Consider the following 15,435-nt stretch of genomic DNA (forward strand, 5'->3'; position numbering starts at 1 on the left):
CCTCCCAGTAGGACCTGCCCACATACATCTCAGTGCCTTTTGGCTGTGATCTGCGGTCTCCTTCAAGCTCACACATTTCTCCTTCATGAACTCTTTCCTGACTACTCTCTACAGTCCCTCAATGAATGTTTGCCCTCAAAGGCAATGACAGGAAATTTAACATGTCATTCTTTCCTTGCTTTTACCTGTGTGTTACAGGAGATGCTCCCCGCTGGAGTACAGCTCTGGGGGGACAGAGTCTGGAACGCACTTTCACTCCTGAGACCCTGCCGTGCCCAGCACAGCCATGTGTGTATGACAGGGGATCTGTATGCGTGGATGAGCTGATCATAAACCCTGTGGGGACAAATAACACCAAATGGACATGCAATAACCAACAATGAGGGTGTGTTAACACGTACATCAGATGTCGGTCCAAGGTCAAGCCAGCTCCCCACCAGGGGGTAGCAGGGAGAGGCCTCACAGGGGTGGCTGGTCTTCCTTGCTATAAACTATCCTCTCAGAAAGTTTACCTACAAATCAATTCCATTGAGCTCAAACTAAAATTTTGAGGAAGCAAACAAATAAGCTTATTTGGGGCCCAGCGTGTGATAGTTACGCAGCCAGAGCCATGAACAGACTTGGTTTCAGGGCATGAGCGCCTTATCCTATGCTGATGTCTCCTGGGAGCCCTGCGAAGCTTTAGTAACAATTTGCAAACAGCTTGAGTTACAGGCACGTTCTTTTCAGTTAAGTGAGGGAGGAAACTGGTAGACTGTTCCCCAATGTTCTTGGAAGAGAACTTTCCAAGTTATGAAGGAAGCATTAAGCTAGATAGGGTATCTCCTGGCTTACGCAAATAAGATTTTTTTAAGAGAAATGCATAGAAGCATTTTTCATTTTAATATGTTATAAACATAACACAATTGCTCAAAACAGGGTTTATTATTTAGAAGAGAAAAATATACTTGAGTAGAGACTATATTTCACACCCAAATCTGCTTTTTCCCTCTGGGTCACAAGTTTTCTCTATTTGCAGACTTTCAAATTCAAGATAAATCATTTGATTGTGGAATTATTTCATCTTTTGAATTCCTCATTGAAAAAGGATAATGAACTATGAGGACATTATGTTGAGTGAAATAAGCCAGCCAGACAGAGAAAGACAAATACTGCTTGATCTCACTTATATGTGGAATCTTAAAAAAAAAAAAACAACTTCAATACATACAGAATAAGGTGGGTGTTCTCAGGGGAGGGCGTGGGGGCAGGAAATGGAGAGGTGTGGGTCAAAGGATGCAAAGTTACAGATGTGTAGGATGAAGTCCAGAGACAGAAGGTACAGCTGACAGCCAGAAGTGTAATATCTTATTGAATACTGAAAATTTGCCCAGAGGAGATTTTAGTTTCGGTTACAATGAAAAAAAAAAGTTAAAAAAGTAACAATGCAAGATGATAGATATGTTAATTTGCTTGATGACAGCGCTCATGTCACTATTATGAATATAGCAAAATATCCCATTGTACCATTTAAATACATACAGTAGAAAGAATATTATTATTATTATTATTATTTTGAGACAGTCTTGCTCTGTTGCCCTGGTTGGAGTGCAGTGGCACGATCTCGGCTCACTGCAAGCTCTGCCTCCTGGGTTCATGCCATTCTCCTACCTCAGCCTCCCTAGTAACTGGGACTACAGGTGCCTGCCACCACGCCCGGCTAATCTTTTTGTATTTTTAGTAGAGACAGGGTTTCACCGTGTTAGCCAGGATGGTCTCGATCTCCTGACCTCATGATTCAACCGCCTCAGCCTCCCAAAGTGCTGGGATTACAGGCATGAGCCACCACGCCCAGCCCCAAAAGAATATTATTTAAAAATCAAGTGGAGTGCAGTGGCTCACACCTGTAAGTCCAGCACTTTGGGAGGCTGAGGCAGGTGGATCACCTGAGGTCTGGAGTTCCAGCCTGGCCAACATAGTGAAACCCCATCTCTACTAAATATATAAAAATTAGCCAGGCATGGTGGTGCACATCTGTAGTCCCAGCTACATGGGAGGCTGAGGCAGGAGAATTGCTTGAACCCAAGAGGCAGAGGTTGTAGTGAGTCTAGATCATGCCACCGCACTCCAGCCTGGGTGACAGTGAGACTCTGCCTCAAAAAAAATATATAAAAATATACAAATAAATAAATATCATAATATGCTCACATTTAATGGTGAAATATTGAGACCTTGTCCTCTGAGATGGAGAGTTATACAAGAAGGTGCACTAGTACCACATCTGTTCACCATTTGACTTGGGGTCCAAGCCAGTGCAATAAAGCCAAAAAATAATAGAAGGAACTATTATGCGTAGAGCTGCCATGAACATTCATAGAGCAGTCTTTGTGTGGACACACATTTTCGTGTATATTTACCTTTATAAGAAACCCTCCAAATGTTCCCCAAAGTGGTTAGACAGTTACGCATTCCCACCAGCACTGTGTGAGAGCTCCTGTTGTTCCCCAGCCTGGTGTAAACCTGGTAGTTTCCATTTTAGGTCTTCTGGTGGGTGTGCTGTGGAATCACGTTGTGGTTCTAATTTGCATTTCCCTGATGACTCATGATGTTGGGCATCTTTTCATGTCTATGTGTATATCTTCTTTTTGCAAGTATCTTTTTCGATATTTTGCCCATTCTTAAACTAGATGCTTGTTTTCTTATTATTTAAGTATCTATAAAATATTCTGTATATTCTAGATGCAAATCCTTTGTCAGGTATATGTAGAGTGATACTTTCTCCCAGTCTGTGGTTGACCTTATTATATTCTTCATGGTGTCTTTCAAAGAGCAGAAGTTTTCAACTTTGGTGAAGTCCAGTTCATCAATTTTTTCTTTTGTTGGTTATTCATTTTATGTCCTAAGAAAACTTTGCAAACTCCAACCTCCAACATAGCAAACTTTTTTTTTTATTATTATACTTTAAGTTCTAGGGTACATGTGCATAATGTGCAGGTTTGTTACATATGTATACTTGTGCCATGTTGGTGTGCTGCACCCATTAACTCATCAGCACCCATCAATTCATCATTTATATCAAGTATAACTCCCAATGGAATCCCTCCCCCCTTCCCCCCCATGATAGGCCCCAGTGTGTGATGTTCCCCTTCCCGAGTCAGAGTGATCTCATTGCTCAGTTCCAACCTATGAGTGAGAACATGCGGTGTTTGGTTTTCTGTTCTTGTGATAGTTTGCTAAGAATGATGGTTTCCAGCTGCATCCATGTCCCTACAAAGGACGCAAACTCATCCTTTTTTATGGCTGCATAATATTCCATGGTGTATATGTGCCACATTTTCTTAATCCAGTCTGTCACAGATGGACATTTGGGTTGATTCTAATTCTTTGCTATTGTGAATAGTGCCGCAATAAACATACGTGTGCATGTGTCTTTATAGCAGCATGATTTATAATCCTTTGGGTATATACCCAGTAGTGGGATGGCTGGGTCATATGGTACATCTAGTTCTAGATCCTTGAGGAATCGCCATACTGTTTTCCATAATGGTTGAACTAGTTTACAATCCCACCAACAGTGTAAAAGTGTTCCTATTTCTCCACATCCTCTCCAGCACCTGTTGTTTCCTGACTTTTTAATGATTGCCATTCTAACTGGTGTGAGATGGTATCTCATTGTGGTTTTGATTTGCATTTTCTGATGGCCAGTGATGATGAGCATTTTTTCATGTGTCTGTTGGCTGTATGAATGTCTTCTTTTGAGAAGTGTCTATTCATATCCTTTGCCCACTTTTTGATGGGGTTGTTTGTTTTTTTCTTGTAAATTTGGCAAACATTTTTTTTCTAGATTTTTTTTTTTTTTTTTTTTTGAGACGGAGTCTCACTCTGTCGCCCAGGCTGGAGTGCAGTGGCCGGATCTCAGCTCACTGCAAGCTCCGCCTCCCAGGTTTACACCATTCTCCTGCCTCAGCCTCCCGAGTAGCTGGGACTACAGGCGCCCGCCACCTTGCCCGGCTAGTTTTTTGTATTTTTTAGTAGAGACGGGGTTTCAACGTGTTAGCCAGGATGGTCTCAATCTCCTGACCTCGTGATCCACCCGTCTCGGCCTCCCAAAGTGCTGGGATTACAGGCTTGAGCCACCGCGCCCGGCCTCTAGATTTTCTTAAGGAGTTTTATAGTTTTAGCGTTCACATTTTGAGTTAATTTTTGTATATAATGTGAGGTAAGGGTTGAGGTTCATTTTTCCTCATACCAATATGCAGTTTTCCTAGCACTAATTTTTTTTTTTTTTTTTTTTGAGATGGGGTCTCATTCTGTCATCCAGGCTGGAGTGCAGTGATGCAATCACAGCTCACTGCAGGCTTGACTTCTTGGACTTAAGCCATCATCCCACCTCAGCCTCCTAAGTAGCTGAAACTAACACCACCATGGCCTTTTTTTTTTTTTTTTTTGAGATGAAGTCTCACTCTACTGCCCTGGCTGATCCCAAACTCCTAGGCCCAAGTGATCCTCCCACTTTGGCCTCCCGAAGTGCTGAGATTATGGGCATGAGCCTCTAGCACCATTTATCAAAAGCATTATCCTTTCCCCCATTGAATTTCATTGGCATCCTTGTTGAAAATCAATTGATTGTAGGTGCGAATCTTTTTGCACTACCCAGTGACACACTGACACACCATGGCAACTTGATTTCTAAATGCTTACAACAAAGCAAAAGACAAAACCAGAGGGTGTAGCACTATAGTGATTAAAACAGTGTAGAATGGGCACAGAAAGGGACAAATCAAACAAGAGAGCATAACAGTTAGAAAAAACTAATCCATATGCAGTCACTTGATTTACAATAAGCCTCCTACTGCAATTCATTGGGCAAAGGATGGCCATTTCAATAGAGAAGTAGATGAAAGTTTACCCCTACCTCACACTGTACACAGAATGAATTCAAATGGATCATAAAGCTAAATATGAACAGCAAAAGTAGCAAAACTTCTAGAACAAAACATAGATGATCTTCATCAATGTTGGATCAACAACAATCTCTTGAACAGGATGAAGAAAACTCTAACCAGAGTTCCTACAAATTGGTAAGAAAAAGCAAACAACCTAGTGAGAAAAAAAAAAAAAAAGGAGCAGAATATCTGAACAGGAACTTCCCCAGAGAAGATATTCGAATGGACAATAAGCCTGTGAAATGATGCTCAATATCATTATGCCTCAGGGAAATACAAATGGAAACCACAGGGAGATAGCACTACACACCACCCCCACCACAGAGTGGCTAAAATTAGGGACTGATAATATTAAGTGTGAATGAGGATGTAGAGCTTTGTACAACTGCTTGGCAGCTCCTAATGGAGTTTCACATGCTCTATGATCCAACAACCCCACTCCTAGATGTACACCTAACAGAAATGCATGCACAAGGCACTCAAAGACACATACAAGAACGTCCTCAGCAACGTTAGTTACAATAGCAAAACAACTAAAAACTTCCTGAATGCACATCAACAGAGAAATGGATAAATGAATTATGTTATATTTATTTTATTTGTTTATTTTTGAGCTGGAGTCTCCCTGTGTCCCAGGCTGAAGTGCAGTGGTGCAGTCTCCACTCACTGCAACCTCCACCTCCTGGGTTCAATGATTCTCCTGCCTCACCCTCCCGAGTAGCTGGGATTCCAGGCATGCACCACCATGCCTGGCTAATTTTTGTATTTTTTAGTAGATACAGGGCTTCAACATGTTGGCCAGGCTAGTCTCGAACTTCTGACCTCAGGTGATCCACCCCTGCCCCTTGGCCTCCCAAAGTGCTGGGATTACAGGCATGAGCCACCACACCTGGCCGGTATATTTATTAATCGAATACTACACAGCAGTAACAGTGAACTAACTGTGGCTACAAGCAATAATGTGGATAAATTTTACAGGCATAATTTGAGGAAAAAGAAGCTAGACATGATAGAGAATATGCTCTATGGTTCTATTTATATGAGGCTCAACAACAGGCACAATTCATATATAAGCGATATAGCAGTTTACTTTCTGGGGGAGGGAGGAGATAACTGGAGGAGGCTGGGCTGGGGGCAGAGGTGCATCTGAGGTTCTGAGAATGTTCCAGAGCAGGCTTTCTCCACCTTGGCACTACTGACATTTTGCTGGGGAGACTGTCCTGGGCACTGTGACATTTAATGTCCACCCCACCCACCACCACCACCACCACCTCATTTTGGAAACAAAAATGTCTCCAGACATTGCTAAATGTCCCCTCAGGTGGAAGAGGTACAAAATTCCCCTGGTTGCCCTGTTTTATTTTGGGTTGTGGGGGAATTAGGGGTGTGGGCTCATTTATGGAAATTCCTTGAGCTATACACATATGATTCATCAACTTTTCTGTACACATATTAAGCTTTTAAAGTTTTTAAAAATAAAAAAACAAGTCAACGAATGACTGAAAGAACCAGTAAGTTTTCCAGCAGAGACAATCGATAAAGTGGGATTTAATGTCTTGTTCGCAGACAAGGAGCCTGGGATCCAGGGTGGGTCAGGGCAGGGGGCCAGCAGGATCCAGGAGGGAACCCATTCCCTGACTTCTCCTCCCACTTCCTTCCCCCACACTCTCACGCGTTCTTGCTCCCAAACACTAGACAAGTCCCTGTAGAGGCTGATCCCATGCAGGGGCTCAGTTGGACCTTTAGCCTCGAACCCCATGGAGGAAACAGTTAGGATTGGTGGACGCTGCACCCAGCATCCTGCAAACAGAATTCTGAAAACCGGTATTTCATGCAAACAGGATATCAACTTTTGTCAGAAAGATCAAAAAGGGCTTGAGGTTTTTCTTCGCAGCCTCAGCCTTGCCTCTCCCCCTCTTGCTTTATCTCCTCATTTCTCTGTGCAGGCGAGCTTCTTGGCCTACAGGCAGGAAGAGATGGCAGCCGGGGAGACGCAGCTCTACGCCAAGGTCTCCAACAAGCTCAAGGGCCGCAGCACCCCCTTGCTCCTGGAGCCCCTCCTGGCCATGGGCTTCCCGGTGCATACCGCGTGAGTACTGCCCACAGACCCCGGGGCCCAGCCAGCAGGGCTGGAGCCAGACCCTGCTGCGGCCCCTGGCATGGAGCTGCAGGGGTGGAGGGCACGGCTTCCTGCCAAAGCAGTGCACCTTGCAGGGTGAGACACTGCGTCTTCACAGGGCCCTCTTCTGCTTTTCGTAAATGAGATGATCTTGACCAAGCTTGTCCAACCCACGTGTGGCCCAGGACAGCTTGGAATGCTGTCCAACACAAATTGGTAAACTTTCTTAAAACATTATGAGTTTTTTTTTTTTTAGCTCATCAGCTATTATTAGTGTTAGTGTGTGTGTATTATCAGTGTTAGTTTATGTGTGGCTGAGGGAGGCAAAAGAATACCTCTGATATTCTTGACCTTTTAAAGACCTGCTCTGCTGGCTGAATGGGAGACCCTGAAATTTGTGAAAATCAGAAGCCATGTATTACTCCGGGTGCTCCATTTTGGGGGTTTGGAGGAGCTTGGGGCCTGGTTGTAACCTCTTTGTGTGCAGCTCAGTGACTCTGAAGGTGGCATTTCAAGACGTTCAAACTCTAACGTGAAAGGCCCCAAAGCCCGCTGCGTCTCTACCACCAGGACCACCTGTCAGCAGGGCTGTGCTTCCAGGCAGCCCAGGGAAAGTCACTTGTCCTCAGGGAGAATTCCCTGAGTGTCTGATAATGAAATAAATGGGTAGGAAACTAGACACAGTGTGAGTGTGACCCTGCTGACCCAAGGGAAAGGTCTGCATGTGGAAGAGCTTAGCCCTCGGAGTTACCACTCTCAGAGAGGGAGGACATGATACCAACATTGGCTTAACAGCTTTCACGGCAAACCAGTGCCCTAGATCTGACCCATTCATTTTTTCACATGGAAAAATGTATCAGAAACACACCGTAGGTAACTTTGGGTTGGGGAAGGAGCTAAACTTTCCTTCCACACTATAACAAAAGCTTGGCCAAATTGGGTGAAGTAAATTTGAAGCTAGAAAACCCCTTTCTTCTCCCCAAGTCAGTGCTTTGTCGTCACCATTATGTTCGAGCTAAGCCGGGGGGCTTTGAATGGGGAGTGGGGTCAGGCACGTGCAGGGCGACCACCAGGCACCGTCCAGGCAGCGCAGACAAGGCAGCGTTCGTCCACTGCTTGCCACCCAGTGCAGGCAGGACACTGGGCCCAGAGAGTGCATTAGTGGCAGGGGTGGGACTCGAACCAGGTCTCCATGCCTTTGAAGGAGTTCACGCTGGATTTTACTACTAAACCTGTAGCATGGACTCCTACTCAAAATTCCTTCCAGTTTAAACATTAAACACATGTTGGAGGAAGAGAAATGTGTATTAATTTTCCCACACCAGAGCACCTCAAAGTAAGGGCCCTGCACCAAGGCTGCCCTGTTCAAACCTCTCCAGGTGGCCACAGCCCCATCGGTACCTGCCCAAATAGCAGCATTGGGCATCACGTGGTGGGCTCCTCATGGATGCCCGCCATTTCCAGTACACATTCCTGATCAATTACCTTAGCTTTATTCCATTCTGTTTCATTTGGTCCAGTTCTGCCCAATTCAATGGAATGTACCTACGTCCCAGGTTACCATGATGAATAAGACTCAGCCCTGCGTTCAGGGAGCTTTGGTCTAGCAGGGGAGAACCGTGGATGCAAGGGGACTGTGCGAGCCGTGACAAGTGCCTGCCTGGGTGCTTTGGGAAGGACTGTTTCTCAGCGGGGGAGAGGTGTGGGAGGCGAGTCTAGGGATCGGGCTGTTTCACTAAGTGATGCTGGAGTGAAGGAAGCATTTGTCAGGGAAGCATGTGTCCCAGCTGGGGGCACTTTCCACAAGGTGGGTCCATTTGCTCTAAGCAGTGGGGAGGGGCAGGCCAGGAAGAGGGATTGCAGGAGCAGGCGGAGGTCAGGTCCTCAGCACTGAGACCCCGTGCTGAAGCAGGTAGCCAGGGAAGGAAAGTGATGGGGAGGTGTGAGCTGGTCAGCATTGTCCAAAACCACAATGGCAGCACTCAGGGGACAGGCGCCTGGGCACGTGCCAGCTGGAAGTTTAGCATCAGGCCCTCTTCAGAGCACATCCCAAAGATCCTGGGTGTGCAGGGCTACACCCTGCCTCTCTGACCCTTTTCCCAAGAATGGGCGACGTCACTCTGTGCCTGTGTCTGCTCTTCTGCAGGCTGAAAGCATTGGCAGCCACGGGGAGGAAGACGGCGGAGGAAGCCTTGGTCTGGTGAGTGCAGCTGCTCCTGTAGACCTGGGGGTGTTTGGACTGAATGCCCTGTGCTCGAGGACTCCCTCCCACCAGGGTGGACACCAGGAAAAGCCAGGAGCCTCTGGGTGGGATGGGGCCGCTGAGGAAGAAAAACAATAATCTCCCTGCCTATCCACAGTGCACTGAGGGAGGGGCACAGGGCTCTGGTTAACCTTGGAAAGAAACAGACAGAACTTTTAACAAGGCTTTTTTCACTTACAAATCTGATGCAATCCAATTTGATTGCCAAGAAGTACAGGTTCATGTGCTTTGTTGAGTAAATGGGGAAGACATAATTGTTGTGTTGTGATAAACACAAAATTAGGGTAATTATTAGAATAAAGTAAATAATTAGGGTAAAAATGGTAACATCTGGGTTATATATTAGTACTGCTAATATTCAACCTCTATGAGTAATTGAAGAGTAGGCTAGGATTTTGCATACTTGTGTTTGACTAAGTCCTCCTCAACCGCCTACTACGATGGGCAAGATTGAGATAGATAGGAGGATGTTTGTGTTTATTGATAGAAAGATTTGAGACATAATTGACATCTTTGCTGATAGAAAGAGCGGCAACCACACTCTCGGGCTGCCTCTGAGGAGAAGGGAGTTTACTGGTGGTCATGAAGCCCTCTATGGGCGCCAGGTGTGTGGGTCAGGTGAGGGCTCTGATTCGAGGTGGCCTCACTAGGTACCAGCTGCGTGAGTGATTCTGCAAGCCACCTGCTGCCATGGGCCTGTTCTCCGCTCTGGGGATGGAGAGGAGGGCCCCCAGTTCTCTAAAACCCTCTCCCGCTTGGATGTGCTGTGGGGAGTCCTTCATCCTCTGCCCTGAGATAGCCATGGGGAAAATCATACAACAAAAGCCAGGTCCCTGGAGGCTGGAGCCCTCCCCAAAGCAGGAGGGCAGTTACTGATCCTGGGCCTCTGAGCGTGCAGCATTCCCAACGGGATGCTCCTCCCCCTCCTCCTCCAGAAAGTGTAGGCCACCGGCAAAATGGGCAATGCCTTCACACACCCCACTAAAGCCAGTTGCCAATTTTGAATCAGAAACAAGCCCACTGCTGTGAGGGGGCATGGCCAGCACCCGTCCATTGCAACCCAGTCAATAAGACTGGGAAACCCACCAAAAAACAGGGAGGCACTGGGGTCCCCTAGACTCGTCAAGAGCACCCCAACCTCTCACTAGTAACCAGGGAGGTGGGGCAAATTAAGATATCATTAGAGCAAACAAGATAACTCTAAGCATTGATGAGGATGAGGGAAGAGGGGGGCCTCACACGTCACTGGTGTCACTGAGGGAGGCAGTGCTGGGTGTCTGCCAACCCTGGCAATGTGCACAGCCCACCAGCCTCCGTTGAGGATCTAAGCAGGTTCCCTGGAGAAACGCAAGGAGCCTAAAGAGACATGTACAAAGATCTTGATTACAGGGTTATTAAATGGTTTTAAAATAAAATAATTTAGATGTTCATCAATGCGGGAATGAACAAGTGCAACATTATATATGTACACGATGAACTATTACACAGCCTTTAACAAATTCACACTGACAAACTTCACTAGACATGTGTGTAGCAACGGGGATTAATTGCAAAGACAAGGTGGAGGAAAAATGCCAGTTGCAGAATAATTTGAACAACAGCTTATGCTTTATGTAAAACAAGTGCTATCTATAAGTCCATTACTTAGATTTCTGAGAGAAGACAAAGCAGCTTTACCCCCGGGCTGAACCCTGGAAAGGGAGAGGGTAGGAATCGCGATGGAGAGGAGAGGTAACTTCCTTTGTGATTTTTACTGAAGAGAATATGGTCTTGCATAAGTTCTGTTTCCCTCAGTGATTGAATACTGCTTTCTAAATTGAAAATTATATCATAAGCACTTTGCTGAGTAATTAGAAATTCTTCAAAACCATGATTTCTCATGAATGCATGATAAATAGATTTGCTATCAGTTATGGAGTTTTTCTTCTTTCCTATTCTAAATAACCCTAAATAAATGTTTCACGTGTAAAGTTTTGCCTATACAGTACTTCGTGCTCTTTCCTCAGGAGAAATTTCTGGAAGTAGAATTATTAGTTCAAAGGGTGTGGGCATTTTAAGACTCTCGATACCTATGGGCAAATTGCTTCACATAAAAGTTGAAAAGTCCGTCCTTAAGTCCTGCTTCACCTTTGGCACATTGAGCAGAACTTTTATACTTTTTATTTTAAAAAATCTTTGTTAACTTGACAGATGAGAAAAATGCTGTCTCGGAGCTACTTTATTTTCATTTTTATTGTTAGTGACGAAAAACTCCTATGTTGGGTCATCTGTCATTTTTCTTTTAATTTAAAATAACTGTCTGCCTGAAATCCCAGCTACTCAGGAGGCTGAGGCAGGAAAATCGCTTGAAGCCAGGAGGGGGAGGTTGCAGTGAGCTCAGATCGTGCCACTGCACTACGGCCTGGGTGACAGAGCAAGGCTCCATCTCAAAAATAAAATAAAGCAAAATAACAGTCTGAATCTAAAGAAACGTAGTAGCTACCTAAATTTTGTCTAGGTTTTTGGTTTTGGTTTTTATACGTAATTTGAAGTTTGAGGTAAAATACAAATATGAGGTTTTTCCACAAAATTTTCCCACACCATCAAAGAGATGCTGGGCCCACAGATCATTTGAAGACCAGGTTTTGGGTCTTGATGTCAACTTCCTTTCATTTTTTTCCACCTTTGACTTTGGAATCAGACTAAGGTGGGTCTGAGAGCAGCACGGGCACTGACCAGGTCTGTGCCACACACAGCCCTGCTGCAGGTGCCTCCCACCGGTAGGATGGCTGTGAGATTAATTTATGTCATGAGCATATATGATGTGTTCAATGTGCCCTATAATTCTGCATTGCTGTCATTGTCATTCTGTTGTGTGTCCTCGAAGGGGAAAAATCTTTTCGTTGTGACAGTGGGTGAAGCCGGCTTGCTCTCTGTTGCAGGCTGCATGATCATTGCAATGACCCTTCCCTAGATGACCCCATCCCCCAGGAGTATGCCCTTTTCCTCTGTCCAACGGGGCCCCTGCTGGAAAAACTTCAAGAGTTCTGGAGAGAGAGCAAGCGCCAGTGTGCAAAGAACAGAGCTCATGAGGTCTTCCCGCATGTGACACTCTGTGACTTCTTCACGGTGAGTCAACCCAGTGTGCCTTCGATGCTCATCATCACCGCAGCTGGAGGCATTTTTCTATGCTAACTAGGCCATGATGGGACAAAGTTGACTTATTTAAATGGGATGGTCCAGAACTGCATCATTAGCTGGCACCTTCATCTGAGCAGTCCTTTATTTTCCTCTTTGCCTTCATCTGGTCAACTCCTATTCATCCTTCAGAACCCAATTCATTTATCCTCTCCCCTTTTTGAGTCTTCTCCAGCTCCCCAGGCAAAAGAAGTTGCCACCCATTTTCTTGTTCAGGTGTCTAGTGGCAATTTTGTATCATATGGGCCATGTGTCTGGGGCAGCACTGCATCCCTCACCAGACCGAGTCCCTCAAGGGAAGGCAGATGCTTCACTCCTCTTTGTATCCCCAGAAACTAGCACAGCCCCTAAAACAGAGTTGGCCCTTCCAAAATGTGTGATAAGTCAACTCAAGGACGGGTGATTATTGGCTACCCCCAAATGCAAAACTTTTCCCTGTCTCAGGGACCAGCCTTCTGATTCAGAAAGAAATGGCCCAGTGGGTAGCTCCACGGTGGCACAAAATGGCCCAGCGGGCAGCTCCACAGGGGCACTGGAAAGCAAGAAGGATGTGGGGGCTGCTCAGGAGAAAATAAGGAGAAGGAAGGGACAGACAGCCACTGCCCTCCTCAGCTCCGCCGGAGGGGCCTGAGGAAGGGCACACCCACTTCCGCTACCATGGCCTGGCCCCAGTTCTGCTGTTGGCAAACTGATTTGTTCCACCCATTTCAAGGGATTCCATCAGGGCCCAAGGAACCCTCCATTCCAACACCAGGCCCCTCGGTGCTAGACGGAAAGGAGGAATGCAAACCTCTGCAGGGAAAAGATTTCTGGAAGATGTCCCAGGAGAAGCAGCGCCTTCCAAAGCCTCCAACCACCACCCCAGATTGCCCGAGACTTGCAGGGATTCCCAGAACACAGGACTAAGCCTGGGAAATCCCCAGACAAACCGAGAGTTTTCACCCTACATCGACATCAATGGCACTTGTGACAAGCAGACTCCCTTCTGGCTCACCTTCTGGAGCTAACGGGGAAAGGCAAGGCAGCCCAAGTTGTGTGACACAGCTCAGAAATTAGAGTAGGCCTTGGCCCCCAGCTCCTTCCCCAGTCAACTGAGGCGCAAGCACACACACACACAGACACAGACACACACATAGCTCACACACATAGACACACACAGATTGACACAGAGACTTACACATGCACACAGATACACACAGATACATGCATACAGACAGATATAGGCACACAGACACACACAGATAGACACAGAGACATACACATGGCACACACAGATATACACACATACATGCATACAGACATACACAGATACACACAGACATACACATATATCCATAGATACATGGATACAGACATACACAGACACACATACATGTACATAGGTACACATGCACACAGATACACACAGATATACACACACAGGAATACACAGATACATGCACACAGACACACACAGAGACACACATTAGATACACACACATACACATGCACAGACACACATAAGCACCACATACACACATATGCACACAGATACACACATGCATACACACAGACACACATAGACATACGCATATGCAGACACACACAGACACACACACATATAGACATAGGCAGACACACACACACTCACACACCTCCCTGTTGTTAGCTCCTCCCAGTCCCTCACCCCGGGTCCAGCCTGGCCGTGGTTAGTGGAGCTCTCCTCACAGCCAGAAGAGTGTAACGGAGACTCACTGTGTACCTTTGATGCTGTAAAATGAAAACACTAATCTTCTGAAATGTGATATTGATCACAGCTACATTTATAACCTGACTATTCTTGAAAATTACATATCTAAGGCGAAGAAACACAATGTGAGACGGATTCAGGAATGGACATGCGTTCACCGGGTGGTTTTGTGTTGAGTGCTGTTGAGGGCTGCAGACAAAATAGACAGGGAGGAATGTCAGGCTGGCCTGTCCACAGGGAGATGGAAGCTGCATTAAACACTGTGCTCTGGCCTCATACTTGGGCTTGTAAGAAGCACTATGGAAGATTCCGAGGGCAGCCCCGTGCTGGGAAGAGAAGGGATCAGGCCATCTCCCGCCAGGAGGATGTGGTGTCTGGGTTTCCCCTGTGGTCTGATGTGGCCAGTGGCACTGGGAAGATCTTCAAGCCCAGGAAGCAGCGTGGCCAGGGCAGTGGGCAACACCAAGCCCAGATGCCAGGAGAGGCTGTGTCTGGCTGGAGGATGGGAGTTGGAGCCCCATGGGCAAGGCTGTCGGGCCAGCACCTGTCGGGCTCTGTGGGCAGGCTGAACCCTCGAGAGGGATTCTCCAGGTGACAGAGAGCCTGCGGCCTCAGGGGTGGGAGTTGCATCAGAAAGAGGGTCCTACAGCCACACAGGGGGCATCAGGGAGGCCGGGCCAGGGGCTGTGCAGGCTCAGGTCCTCCAGGGAGCAGACCCCAAGGCAGAATTCCAAGTGCAGGAGACGCACAGGGGAGAGACTGCTGGTGAAGGCAAAAGAGGAGGAGAGGGTTGGAGGCAGGGCAGAGCCTCAGTCCTTAGAGGAGGCCCCTGTGGAACCTGACTCAGTGCTCGGCCATGGACAAGACGGCGGCCCCGCAGCTGGAAGTGCAGCTGAGTCCCCCTCACTACAGGCTCTGAGCAGTGCCTGGGCAGCCTTGGAGTCTTCTAGAAACCTCCAGAAGCCAAATCATGCAGACCTGAGCAAAGCAGTGGGTCATGGGACCGCAGAAACGGTCTGGCAGGTGACAAGCACATGCGATGGAGGGAGGGGATGCAGTTCAAGGACCAGGGGATTTCCAACCTGGGCACCTGAAGGAGACTCCATTCCGCAAAGAAACTTACCTGAAATATTTGAAAAACCGAGGTCCAGGTATAGAACAAATCCATTACCCCAGACACACAGGACATGATAAACTATGTTACAGTGCTTTGAACAGAAAA

The 15,435-nt window shown here is 46.6% G+C and overlaps 1 protein-coding gene across 1 annotated transcript in view; it reads left to right on the forward strand.

Annotated features, from left to right (window-relative positions):
• Positions 1–6,775: 6,775 nt before the first annotated feature.
• The window catches only part of UBASH3A (ubiquitin associated and SH3 domain containing A), a 45,352-nt gene continuing 36,692 nt past the window's right edge, over positions 6,776–15,435 (forward strand). The window contains 3 exon segments of the mRNA XM_033232568.1: positions 6,776–7,014; positions 9,191–9,244; positions 12,229–12,415. Of these exon segments, the coding sequence (XP_033088459.1) occupies positions 6,902–7,014; positions 9,191–9,244; positions 12,229–12,415 (354 nt within the window). The 5' untranslated portion in view covers positions 6,776–6,901.

This window comes from Trachypithecus francoisi, unplaced genomic scaffold (genome assembly GCF_009764315.1).
Source record: "Trachypithecus francoisi isolate TF-2019V2 unplaced genomic scaffold, Tfra_2.0 Lachesis_group14, whole genome shotgun sequence".
Lineage (NCBI taxonomy): Eukaryota > Metazoa > Chordata > Mammalia > Primates > Cercopithecidae > Trachypithecus > Trachypithecus francoisi.